This window comes from Athalia rosae, chromosome 4, assembly GCF_917208135.1.
Source record: "Athalia rosae chromosome 4, iyAthRosa1.1, whole genome shotgun sequence".
Lineage (NCBI taxonomy): Eukaryota > Metazoa > Arthropoda > Insecta > Hymenoptera > Athaliidae > Athalia > Athalia rosae.
In genome coordinates, this window is record NC_064029.1 from 5,658,508 (window position 1) to 5,671,247 (window position 12,740).

The 12,740-nt window shown below is 39.5% G+C and overlaps 2 protein-coding genes across 6 annotated transcripts; one reads left to right on the forward strand and one right to left on the reverse strand.

The window, feature by feature from the left end:
• The first annotated feature begins 26 nt into the window (after positions 1–26).
• On the forward strand, positions 27–10,612 carry LOC105692674 (V-type proton ATPase subunit C). Of its 4 annotated transcripts, XM_025746847.2 has the most exons (9): positions 27–182; positions 1,003–1,330; positions 3,445–4,017; positions 6,395–6,581; positions 6,791–6,889; positions 7,026–7,234; positions 7,336–7,480; positions 7,592–7,739; positions 7,928–10,612. In XM_025746847.2, the coding sequence occupies exons 2-9, from the start codon at positions 1,045–1,047 to the stop codon at positions 8,021–8,023; spliced, it is 1,743 nt and encodes a 580-aa protein (XP_025602632.2). In that variant the 5' UTR covers positions 27–182; positions 1,003–1,044; the 3' UTR covers positions 8,024–10,612. The 4 variants fall into 4 exon arrangements, with proteins under 4 accessions (XP_025602632.2, XP_012267433.1, XP_012267435.1 ...); XM_012412010.4 differs by lacking the exon at positions 3,445–4,017 and having other exon boundaries at positions 32–182; XM_012412012.4 differs by lacking the exon at positions 3,445–4,017 and having other exon boundaries at positions 44–182; positions 1,006–1,330.
• On the reverse strand, positions 10,517–12,498 carry LOC105692675 (S-methyl-5'-thioadenosine phosphorylase). Of its 2 annotated transcripts, none has more exons than XM_012412015.4 (7): positions 12,348–12,498; positions 12,185–12,242; positions 11,843–12,003; positions 11,497–11,717; positions 11,216–11,418; positions 10,909–11,130; positions 10,517–10,829 (listed from the first exon to the last, which is right to left on the reverse strand). In XM_012412015.4, exons 2-7 carry the CDS (start codon positions 12,203–12,205, stop codon positions 10,785–10,787), a joined length of 873 nt encoding a protein of 290 aa, XP_012267438.1. In that variant the 5' UTR covers positions 12,206–12,242; positions 12,348–12,498; the 3' UTR covers positions 10,517–10,784. The 2 variants fall into 2 exon arrangements, with proteins under 2 accessions (XP_012267438.1, XP_048509902.1); XM_048653945.1 differs by having other exon boundaries at positions 12,362–12,497.
• Between the last annotated feature and the right edge of the window lie 242 nt (positions 12,499–12,740).

Consider the following 12,740-nt stretch of genomic DNA (forward strand, 5'->3'; position numbering starts at 1 on the left):
TACTGAAAGCCTTGGGCAGAGGGCAGTAGAGAGTCACGTGAGATAGACATGGGACAGTACGTGAGACGTGAGATAATGGTGGAAGGTGGCAGTCGAGCAGTGTGCGCGGTCCGTCTGAATTTCGCGAGGAATTCAGTTTGTTGCTGAATTTGTTCAGTTTCGTCGGTGTATCTGACTATAAGGTGAATACATTTGTTCAGTAACAATATCTGAGCGCCTTTAACGATTCCATCGACTCGAGTCACTTAATTTTGGAAGTGCCAGGCACCGCGAGAGGCTGATCTGATCAAACGTCTGGCTGGGCGGGTGGGCCTGATGCCGTAGCTCCTTCTGTTTGCCTCTATCTGCGACTCTACATTCATTACTTTTGTTCACGTCGTAGCCCCGAGAAATTTTTTTTATATTCACTATCGAGGGTCTCCTGTCGCTCGACGTGTTTCGCGCATTCACACCGAATTCGTTAAACGAACGTTATGGGGTGGGTGGATTATTGATTTTGCAATAATCGGAGGGCCAAGCGAAGACGACTGGCGTCAAGAGACGTCGAGACGTCCGACACATTCGTCTGCTCTCATCGGTAACTCTGCTCAAGGACATTTTACTACCAAAACTTGAGATCTTTTCGAAAGTTGAAAAGTGCTTTCATTTCGTTTCAATACGTCCATTGCATTATGACTACATCGGAGATTCGTGTCGCGTTTACCAGTCACGTGGAAATGGTAGAAATTACGTAATGTCTTAGAAAAACGCCGAAGTGCCACGCCCCCTTTTATTCAGTCTCTATTCCCATTTGATATTCCGACACACTATTTTCTGTAGGTAGCTTGTTGTGGCGCTCAGATTCTTAAAAAATAATCAACATATATTTTTTCCAATTTAGCTTGTAATAAATATTGCAAACGTACTCGTACGCAATCTATGTACTCGCAATCAGATCACTTGGTGTTCTGTAGAAGTGGCGACATCTAGTCAAATAAACTAACCAACGTTTGCATTTTCCAGAAGCCAAGTGTTGCTCAGTGGGCGTTGTGAAGAATATTTGCGATGACTGAGTACTGGCTGATTTCGGCTCCTGGCGACAAGACCTGCCAGCAAACATGGGAGGCTATGAACAATTTAACATCCAAGCAGAATTCGCTGTCATCAAATTTCAAGTTTCACATACCCGACTTGAAGGTTGGCACTTTGGACCAGCTCGTCGGCCTTTCCGACGACCTTGGTAAACTTGACACATTTGTAGAGCAGGTGACACGCAAGGTTGCTACATACTTGGGGGAAGTTCTCGAAGATCAGAGAGACAAGCTACACGAAAATTTGATGGCCAACAACAGTGAGTCTTTCTGCTCCACTCCACTATCTATCCATCTTTTTATCCATATCGTCTCTGTAATGAAGGGCTACTCTGTACATGAAAGTTCTGGTGCCTTATGGTCAAATAGATGTTTGGTCAAGTTTTTCAGAATAAATGCACTGGACCATTTTTGGAATTAGTCTGTTTTTTGTTATTTAGAAAATGACTAGGATATTTTTTATCTTGTAATTATCCAGCGGTCGTTTTCCCCGCCATGGTCTGTGATGATTCTGTAAATTCTGTATCAACTGAGCTGTGTTAGTGATTCGCAGTCATGAATCTCAAAACTTGAATACATAGGCTTTGGTAAAACAGCCTTGAGAAACGAGCATTTTGTATGATTTTGACTTCATTGCAAATAATTTATAGATTGAGTTTGTAGTAAGGCACCACGAACTCTTGGTTACGTGTATCCATTTGTATTAAGTTACATCCACATTATTAGTCAACCACAATTTGTGGTAACAATTAATACTGAACACAACACGATACAACCACACAAATATTGGAGAGGAATTTCTTTTATCGATAGTTTTGAATACCTTTTGTTTAAGTTTATCAGAGCCCAACTTAAGTTCTTGTTCAAGTCTCCGGTACAATGGGTCCCTATTTTATGCCCCAACTTCCCTAATTGCCCTGTGGTATACGAAAATACGATAACGTATGTAATTATCAAATGCCAGGTATCCGTACGGTGGTTGATGCGAATTAAAGCGCGAATTACTTTTATTTAAAATGCTGTCCTAGGCGGATCATCCTTTTTCGATATGCGTGTGGTAATGGGCTATTGTTCGACAACATTTGAGTAACATTGTATTTCTAATTCGGTTATATTTGAATTGTGGCTCAACATTACGTATTTTGTTTAAAACGTGGGATATTCTCCTCGAATGCGTCAGCTACTGTACGAATGTACTGCCCAATATATAATGCAATTTATATACATATGTACGTAGAGTGCTTGGTTTCCTGGATTTGATTCAAGACAAATATTAATTGCTTTTTTTTTTCTTCATTGTTTACCATCGATAATTTCTGTTGGCGGTGTTGCTTGGCTTGCGTCGATTCAGTTGGACCACACTAACCCTTTTCCCTTGCCTTTTTTATCATTCTTTTTCACTAACAATGTATGAAATATATCCACACCGTTCACGATTTGCGCACAACATCCCGAAGGGTTTATGAGTAATCGAAAAAGTATTAAAAAAATATTGTCAAAAAATAAAGAGAAACGGCCGCTGAATCTGTTCAAACCACAAGGAGGTGAACGAATCGAAATGCATCCGGAATCTGGGACCACGATTCTTGGCGTAAAACAAATTTAACGTACAAAGTGGAGGATCAAAGGAGTTGCTTGGGTTACTGTGGTCATCGAGGTTCGATTAGTAACCGCGTCTAGGTTTCATTCTTTGGTTCCCTCAATTTTTTTTTTTTTTATTAATACACTTCCGAAAGTAATTGGCTGTTTGCGTTGCACGGTAAAATCATTTATTTGCCGCATCTGTTATATTGTTTCGGCTGCCAATCAGTCCTTCCATGATTGTTTATTTATTTTCACATTGATCTTACATTTTGATTTAGTTTTTGGTCACTCTGCTTTTATTTTAACTCGAACAAATTAATGGAGCGTCAGGTCTTACGCAGCACTATTCCAAACAGCAGTTAAAACAGGCAGATTTCATATTTTTCGTTCATAAGTCTGAAAAAAAATTAGAGTACTCCTTTAATTATGGTGATGATAGCCCTATCTGCCTGATTTTTGTCAGAGAAGGCTACATCATAATTAGTGACATCAATTTTCGAAATTCTTCTGAAGCTCTGTGTAATGTAACGCCAAGATGGTTTTGTATAGTTAGATCGAACGGCATCGAATTCTCTCAGCGAAAGAGGTAGAGGATCGCTCTCGTGGAAATAACTTGACGCTCCACTTTAATATCTTCGAAGTAGATTTCATTTTATTTTCGTTCTATTTGGTTGCATATTGCCTTTAGGCGTTTGCATAGGACGCAATTATAGTTGAATGAGACGTAAAAAAAAAACAAACAAAACAAAAAAAAAACGGGAGGAGATTGGGACTGGGCTGTAATGGATAGGTCAAGCGTCAATGGACGGGGAGATTTCACCCCTCGGCGGGGAGCCGGACACTCCGCCAAACACACCTGTCACCCCGTCACACAAGACTTCCAGGGAGCGCCGTGAACAATGGAGGGAGACGGAAGAACCAGGGTTGACAGCCTCCGTAGGTCAGCATCATCGCCAACGTCATCATCATCACAACCACGTCCACCTCAACCACAACCATCACAACCACCATCACAATTACCACCTTCACCAACATCCTTCAAACTCCGAAAAGAAACAGTCATCCAGTTCCCAAGGCACCTGTGAAGTTCGAACTCCAAACGATTCGTCGTCAATGTATTCGTGCTACCACACCCATTGGTGTGCGGCTTCCAATCCATCTACCCCAAGCCCAAGCCCTACCACCGGCAGTCCGTCTCCCTGTTTTTCTTCGGATGATGAAAATTGCGACCATAACGAACTGGAGAAGACGGGGCGGTCTGGAATTGTGAAAAAAACACGTCACACGTCGGCCGATCATCAGTCAGATGACAACGACGACGCTGACCAAGAACAAGACCATAGCAGCGATTTGCCCAGCCCAGGTACCCGTCCCACCACCAGACCCTCGTCAACCTCGACAAAACTCCTCATAACGCTGACCTAATCCTACGATTCCTGTTGCACCCCAAACGATGTCGGCATAAGCAAATTATCCCACAGTACCGTCCATCGGCGTTAACCCGGAGGGCTTGTCCCGCACGTTCCGCTATTCTCCAAAAACTTTCCGACCCGTATAAACTGACTAAATATCTCTGTTCTATCATTATTCAAATCTATTGTAAAACTATGCTTTCTCTTTCGTTGAGCCTCTATCTGTTGCCAATCAGCATAGAAGTGCGCTTCAAATTGACGAGTTTGCGGAACGGAAAAGAGCCAACAAATCTTGGCTTCTCTTCCTCGAGACGAACACTCCGGTCAAAATTGTTAACGTCAAAACCCACCCGAGCTTTCGCTTCTTCTACTTCCTTTTTTCTTACAATTAGTTATCTTCTACCACCGCTGTACCCCTTCTACTTCTTTTTCGTAACTTTCACCTTCTCTGCTTTTTTTATTTCCACCGAACGTTCACCTCAGCTGCCTGTAAAATTTTGTGACCCTCAGTTCAATTAGCCGTCTGTCCTAGAGAGATTGTTTGTCCTTTCCCTTTGTTTTTACACTGGATCGTTGAAATGAATATCCAACCTTTGTTTCCTGACTTTGAGTCGAATTTAACAGAGATTTTTTCCGTCGATCGGTGTTATCGTTTCAATCAACTAGCAGCTCTTACGATCTATCACGTAATCGCATTTGGCAGAATTCGTTATCATAGATATATCCACTTTCATTTAAACGATCAAGGATTTTGCAAACCGCCAGCAGGCTCTCCTTGCCAGGTCCAATTTTCGTTTTAACTATGCATTTGATTACGATTATGATAATTACAACGTCGGCCGTTGATGTATAATTTCAATAGCCCTTTAATATAGTTTACTCAATACCAAAACGACAATACTGAACAAACGATACAAATACATTACAAATACAAGAATTATGAAATCTACCAATACATTATTAGTACGCAAAGAAACGTCACACATTCAACAACAATTAACCTTAGGTCAATAAGGTCTTAACGCATGTTCTTACTCATTTTGACATTTTACGTGTTGCACGAGGAATTTTGTATACGATGATAACTGATCAATAATATCAATAATCATATCGATAATCGCAGTTTCGATGAACCAAAATATTACGTTGCAAATATTAACTGAACACATATTTATATTTGTCGATGGTTCATATTCATTATTAACCCTTGTCCCTAAGCCCGAAGCTGATGCAATCACGTTAAATTCTTCTTTACGCTTCGCTTATATCCCTTCTGTTTTGCACAGCTGTCCGTGTAACCCAGATTCGTGCGGTTGCTAAAAGATCTATCTGAAGAATCACGATGGCCCGAAAGCAGCAATTATAAAAATGAAATCTCTTCTCTCGGATCGCAAACTTTTGATATATTCAAACCGATCACGTAAATTTTGTTTCCTCTATTGCTTATTAGTTGATTAATACTAATAAAATAGTTGTCAGTTCTGATTATGCAACTCTAATAAAATTGATTACACCATCGGATAATGTGATCGCGATACTTGTAATGTATTTTCAAAGCCTTTGATGATTTACATCAAATTCTGCTCTTGTATAGTCAATAATTGGTAAGATTCAATGTCCTTGCATCGCGTACGATCTAAATTTCTTTGCGGGCAATTTTTCAAATTCGCGGCGGCTTCACTTTCCCACGACCAACCTTTACGTTCATTGTTGTATCGTAGAAAATGGTATACCTGATATTACCGCACAATGTACGCAGAAAATGTGGCTTGATAAATTATTTGCAACGTTATGTCATGCCGTACATCTGGTTCACCTCTGCATTCCTTTCCGTTCTGAGCAGAGCCCAGAAACAGGTACGATATACGGAAGATAAATACAATCCTTAATCTCGATCGGTCATTAGTTTTACGCCTTCTCGATGCAGATGAACTTTGAATGCAGTCGGATGTGTTTATCCTGTGGTGTAGTTTTTTGAAATAATTGCCTCGCCATCAGTCGCATTCACGCAATTACATATCCGAACATAGTCATTATGGTGCAACTGGTAACATGTCTTATTCGTTATTGCTCAAATTATGGTTTTGTTTTTTTTACCGAACCCGCGTGATATCGATTAATTTTACCAAAAACAACCGACACCATTTTTTGCCAGTGGTTGACACCACCGGCATACAAAGATACCACCACTCCTAAACCACACTAATAAACCTGAGATACCAAATTCTATCATCCCTATATTCGCACTGGGCTCTGTTTGGAATATCAGTACATTGAAGCAGAGTAAGTGACTAATTGTACTCATTTGAAAACAATTAATGCGATTAGGTGACCTGCCATCGTATATAACAAGATTCCAGTGGGACATGGCCAAGTATCCGATAAAGCAGTCTCTTCGTAATATTGCCGATATAATCAGCAAACAAGTAGGACAGATTGACGCGGATCTCAAAACTAAGTCGACAACTTACAACAATTTGAAGGGAAGCTTGCAAAATCTCGAAAAGAAACAAACGTGAGTTAACTTTACGCTCACTGTCAATGTCCAGTGTTTGTCACAGTCATAAATCATTTTGCATTCTAATTCACGAGTGCACGCCAAAATTGGCAAAAGTGTGTAAATTAAATTACAGCAACTATTTTCTGATCAACCGAATTCGAGACCGAATTACTGCACGGATGTATGCATGATTACTCAATTTGTTATTCAACTTTTTTTGACAGAGGGAGTTTGCTGACTCGTAACTTGGCTGATTTGGTCAAAAAAGAGCATTTCATCCTGGACAGCGAATATCTTTCGACGTTGCTCGTAATTGTACCCAAGTAAGGCTGTGTAATCTTTGTGTGTAGTCTTTTATAACTAATACATCTGCACATTCAAACTCACCGTTCCTGTAAGAATACGCAGAGAACAAACACGCACACTAACTACAATTTAATACGATTTTTTTCTCATCAGATCTGCCATCCCAGAGTGGCATGCTGTGTATGAAAAGCTGACTGACATGATAGTTCCTCGCAGCACACAGCTGATCAGCCAGGATCAGGAATACGGGCTATTCACCGTAACCCTGTTCAAGAAAGTTGTCGAAGAATTCAAGTTACACGCTCGGGAAAAGAAGTTCATTGTTCGTGATTTTACGTACAATGAGGAAGAGCTAGCAGCTGGTAATTGACTTGTTTGTACCCGTAATCAAGAGCCAAGTCTTCAAGGTGGCTTTGCGAGAATTTCGGTGATTCATGCTGACACTCGATATATTGCTTTCAAGGTAAAAATGAGATCACCAAACTCGTAACCGATAAAAAGAAGCAGTTCGGACCCCTGGTTCGATGGCTGAAAGTCAACTTCAGCGAATGTTTCTGTGCTTGGATTCATGTCAAAGCTTTACGTGTATTCGTCGAATCGGTCCTCAGGTACGTAATCGAGGTGTAGTGATATCGGCATGGACCGCGAACATACTTGCCTCGCGATTGCCAGGTAATCCGTTAAAAGCCCTTAGATTAACAAATCTACATGACAATTAGGTATGGACTCCCAGTCAATTTCCAAGCCATTCTATTACAACCAAACAAAAAGAGCAGTAAAAGGCTGCGGGATGTTCTGAATCAGTTGTATGCCCACTTGGATTCCTCTGCTACGTCCGGTGGAAATGCACAGTCTGGTAACCAAGATGTGAGTCAAATGATTATAATATATACGCAAGCTCTAATAGCCCATTCAAATGAAACTAGTTATTTTTAAAGTCGTGGTTCACTTATGGTGAACCTCTCGACCTCGACTTAGATACAGGCATCAGAACAATTCCATAATTATCACCTGTGCGTCTGCACTTTGATTCATTATCTCAACTTCTGACACAGAGTGTGGAGATACCAGGTCTGGGTTTCGGACAAAACGACTACTACCCTTATGTTTACTACAAGATCAACGTAGATATGGTCGACAACAAGGTATAATGAATGGGTATCAATTCCACCGTTCCGCAGCACACGCTCTTCTCCTTCCTAACTTCATCCATCAGTATCCTACGCCCGTTATGTGCAAGGAATATCAGGTAACGAGTGCTTGTTGATAACAGTCCGAACTTTGCCGTTTATACCAGAAGTGTTGTATCCTCTGTATACATGCAATTATAGGCATGCCTCTATAAATAAGTCAAACCATTGCCAAGGTTGATTATGTTTAATATTTTTGTTAATTAACAAAAAACAACGACGAGATACCACTATGGTTGTTAACGTCTTACCAACTGCTTTGTAGCGACAACAACAGTTGAGAACGAGAATGTGATGCTGGCATTGAGTTTTTTAGTATCAACGGTTACAAAGTTCGGAATAATTCGCGACGTGTCTATTTGTAAATACTGTGTGCAGACAATTGAAAAAACAAAAAAGCTAATATAATCAGACCCGGTCAAAAGTTTATTCGATAGCTTTGCTCGTTTGGTTGACCGGAGAAATCCACCGTTCCTCGTCGCAATAGCACAGATGAAATATTTAAGTGAATAATTATAATTAGGTAGAGAAATACTTGACAGATTGCGGACCAAATAACGCTGAGGCACGTTTTCATTTTTGTTTTCGTTCAGATTCGTCGAATTGTGTTAATAAATATTCGTTAAAACACTTAATTTCGGGGATTGTAAATTGAAATCAAACCAAAAAGACAATAACTTTCATTGAGATGTGGCTCAGTGCTATATGTTCCTTAGTATCTTTGTATCATGTAACTGGAACTACACCGTTAGTATTATGAACCGCGATACGATAATTAACGCAGGCCGATGTTTATAAAATACACAATTTTCGGAATAATTCCTATATTAGTTATTTAGATAGATTTAAATCGATTTAGCTGGAACTACGAGCTATCTCTTCTTGCTCTTTCTCATTTTTTAGGCGCGAGAATCGTCCATTTGCTTTTTCGCGGGAAAAACGTAAATCCAGTGACGATATGCTGCTCAGTATTCATCGAGTTCAGTTTAGAAATAATGCCCAATCCACTTCCATCGTGGTAGTTCAGCCCTAGTGGCAATATTATTTGCGTAATTATATTTCAACGCTTTATTCGAAATCACCTCGAAGCCTTTCGCATGATTGGTTTATCGTAGTACGGATTATTTTAAAAATTTTTTTCGAACGAGAAGTAATTCCAAAAATTGGTAGAAATCGCGACTGGGTGAGGTACCTGGACCGTCTTTAAAAATCCAAGCTCAGATCCGATAAACACAAAAATTGAGTACGGTCTACGTCGATCGCATTCCAGAACTATCGAAACTTGTAATTATTTACGGAGGTAGTAGCACGATACGTTCGCCGTTGTTATAATAAATACATATTCTATACATACAAGTAGCTTGCATCGAGGATGTAAAAACGATTCAATTCATGGATTTTTTCTTCGTATTCTTAGACGTAACTTTCGCCGCCAATGAGGATAGGAAAAGAGCGGATATCGATCTGCTCTGAATGTTTGGTTTTACAAATTGAAACAGGTCTTGTATATGATATCACTTTATTGAATAGATATATCATTATAAAAAAAGGTAAGTGAACAGAAAACGTGTCTATGACGAACAGTAGAAAGTGCATATAGCTCCCTACCTCCATATTTAATTGCATTATAGTTCTGTAATATTGTATAATTACATGAAGATAAATTCAATCTAAGATATAGAAATGAAGTCCAGCAATAATATTGGTCGAAACGCGAGTAAATAGGCGGCTGACTGGTCATACTCATATCGATTGCGAAAATAATGGAATATAACATATTGTCAATCGAAACAAACAAACATATTTCTCGACAGATGTCCAGAAAATTCCCGATGTTTGTTGCATGATTGAAAGTTCATCCACTATATTCCGAGACAATTTGAATTTCGGGAATTCGGTCAGATTAGTACTCGTAATATTTGAAACGTTGCGCATTCCAAATTAAAAGTAAGGCGTCTTGCGTGATGAAAGTGAGAAATACAAAATTTCAAAATTGGTAAGTGCTAACATCTCAAGGAAGGTGGTATGTCTTACCTCGTCTGCTTGCTATTTTATATTTATATTGCTAAATATTGCTAATGTTGTACCTGTATCCTATACTTACAACATTTCCTGATTTATGTCCTGATTGGGGGCTGTTTCAAATTGCGTTCATTGATATGACTCAGTTTTATTCGTATTTTTTGTTCTCATAAATAAATTTTAATGTTAGACATTTGACTCGAACAAAAGAACCAACAGCCGGCAAACAAAGCGAAGGTTGGGACGCGCCATACGTAAAAATTGAGATGGTCTCTGATTTTTATGAAACATTATGCGATAATTTAGTTGGCAGCAGGTCGAAAGTATAAAGAAGCTCGCTTATCATTTCTGTGAATATATTGTTATTGTATAATGTAACAAATTTGGGATCGAAGAAGAATACGGCAGAGGCAAAATATTGTAATTTGTAGATATGATTGCAGGGACGATTTATTGGTCGTTCCATCTATATTATATTATTATATATTATAAATAAATATCACGTTCCGTTATTGTAGGTATCATTAATGGCGTTTGAACTTCTTCTGTTTTCCATTTCTATCGCTCCGAACGTCTATGTCCCGGGTTAAATTACAACCACATCCTCATTTCGTTATACTTCTATAGAATACACGCCGATCTCATCCAGCAATCATTTAAGTTGTAATGTAGTAATGCAATAACGCCATCTTCATAAGACCTACGCCGGTTTGTTTGACGAAACGTTGCTGCTTTCGACCAAATTCTAGAATAATTTATATCATCCCAGTAAGTTAACATAATGTATGATGGAATCATTTTCTTTGACCTATGAAAGACTATACCTTTAGTTCATCAATTTTTTGATCCCATATTCCTTGATCAGTGGAGCTACCTACAAGCTCGACAGCTTTGATAAGGAGCTGAGTTACTCTGGCCACATTCTTCTTGAATACAGCCATAACGTCAGCCACACATACTTTATCCCCTGTATCCCTCCAGCAGTCATAGTCCGTAGCCAGAGCAATAGCTCCATACAGAATACCTGCTTCTTTGGCCAAACACACCTAGGCAGAAAATGTAATATAGATATTACTGACAAAAAGTTTGGCGTTATAAAGGATCGAGCCATGTAATGGAAAATGCTCATACCTCAGGACACAAGGTCATATTGATCAGATCGCCACCCCATTGTTGGAAAGCACGACTTTCTGCCTTTGATGAAAATCTAGGTCCTTCGATGGTTACGACTGTCCCCCCATCTTGCAGCTTTATGTCAGTAAGGCTAGCTGCCTTTAAAATTATCTTTCGAATGTCAGGATGAAATGCTGGCTCCATTGGTACATGGCATACACCTGTACAAAAAAAAACTTTAACATTGTTTGTCACCATTTATCTGTCTAGAAAACTCATCTGCCATGAGATTCAAATACCTTGGTATTCTTTTGATGTGCCATCAAAGAAGGTGTTTGCTCTCTTGGATGTTCTGTCCAAAAAGCTGTCCGGTAAAACAAGATCGCCAGGACGGATAGATTCTTGTAGTGATCCACATGCGGTAGAAGCCAATATGTGAGTGCAGCCAGCCAGACGAAGAGCCTCTATGTTGGCCCGGTAATTGACGTTACTTGGGATAATTTTATGACCCACTCCATGTCTGTGTGCCAATATGGTATTTGAAGTCATTCAGTAAAGATCAGATTTGGAGTAATCGGCATTGTTTGTGAAATACAGTACGACACCTTTGTCAATTTTCATTTAGTTTGTTGTTGATAGTCTTACCGAGAGAGTAATACAACCTCTGTATCTCCGATAAAACCATGGTAGAGATCGCTCGATGGATAGCCGAAGTCATTTTTGGCATCTTCTTGCGATACTCTAACAAGTTGTTGAAGTATTTGAGCGGCCGGGTCATCTAATCCTGAACCACCGATTATCCCTACCTGAAATTGTGAGTAGTGTACATTAGTTGATAGATATAATGCACAAAGCACGTTGGAAGTTCAATTATTCAATTATCAATTACAATGTAATATAACTTGACTTTGTACAGGTTTGCTCAATGGAATACCAGAATTGATGATCATAAAATTACACCCCTCTTATCGTGTAAAAAATATGCACCTTAATCGTGTATTTTCCCATGTTTCACGTTTTACTCTAGGAGGTACTACGCACAGACCTTGGGACAGACGATACGTTTATGGAATGTGGAATCACAATCAGCACTCGATTCGTAACTAGATAAATTGATGCAAAAGGTTGTCGACCCACGAAACCTTATCACCTTTCGACCCTCACCGCGTTGTGCTTCAACACTGATCTCATGAAATATTCTTTTGGGTCTGTCGAATTCCTTATCATATTGTGGTCAAGCTGTACCACGCGAATACATGAATTCACGAGCAACCCCTGAATAACTCTACGAGCAATTCAACGATGTAAGTCTGTACTCGTTCACCAGCATGTGAATTGTTGAGCGCTGGTTTAAACAAATATAGTTAATTATGTCATTATTCTACGTAAGATGGCAGCACACTGCACAAATAGGAGATGAGGCAGTGTCGGCGAAAACTAGCTAATATGCAGTGACCAGAGGAGGGGATTTTCTACCATATAAGAGGCCGAATTTTAAGGAGCTAAGTTCTTTTTACTACTCTACTATTTCAGAAATTCATGA

Coding starts and splice junctions, on each gene's coding strand:
- LOC105692674 (XM_025746847.2), top strand. CDS start 1,045: ATGACTGAGTACTGGCTGATTTCGGCTCCTGGCGACAAGACCTGCCAG. Junction 6,582..6,790: donor AATCTCGAAAAGAAACAAAC/GTGAGTTAACTT, acceptor TTTTTTTGACAG/AGGGAGTTTGCTGACTCGTA. Junction 7,481..7,591: donor TTCGTCGAATCGGTCCTCAG/GTACGTAATCGA, acceptor CATGACAATTAG/GTATGGACTCCCAGTCAATT.
- LOC105692675 (XM_012412015.4), bottom strand. CDS start 12,205: ATGGGAAAATACACGATTAAG. Junction 11,718..11,842: donor GAGGTTGTATTACTCTCTCG/GTAAGACTATCA, acceptor ATTGGCACACAG/ACATGGAGTGGGTCATAAAA. Junction 10,830..10,908: donor AAAAAATTGATGAACTAAAG/GTATAGTCTTTC, acceptor AAATTATTCTAG/AATTTGGTCGAAAGCAGCAA.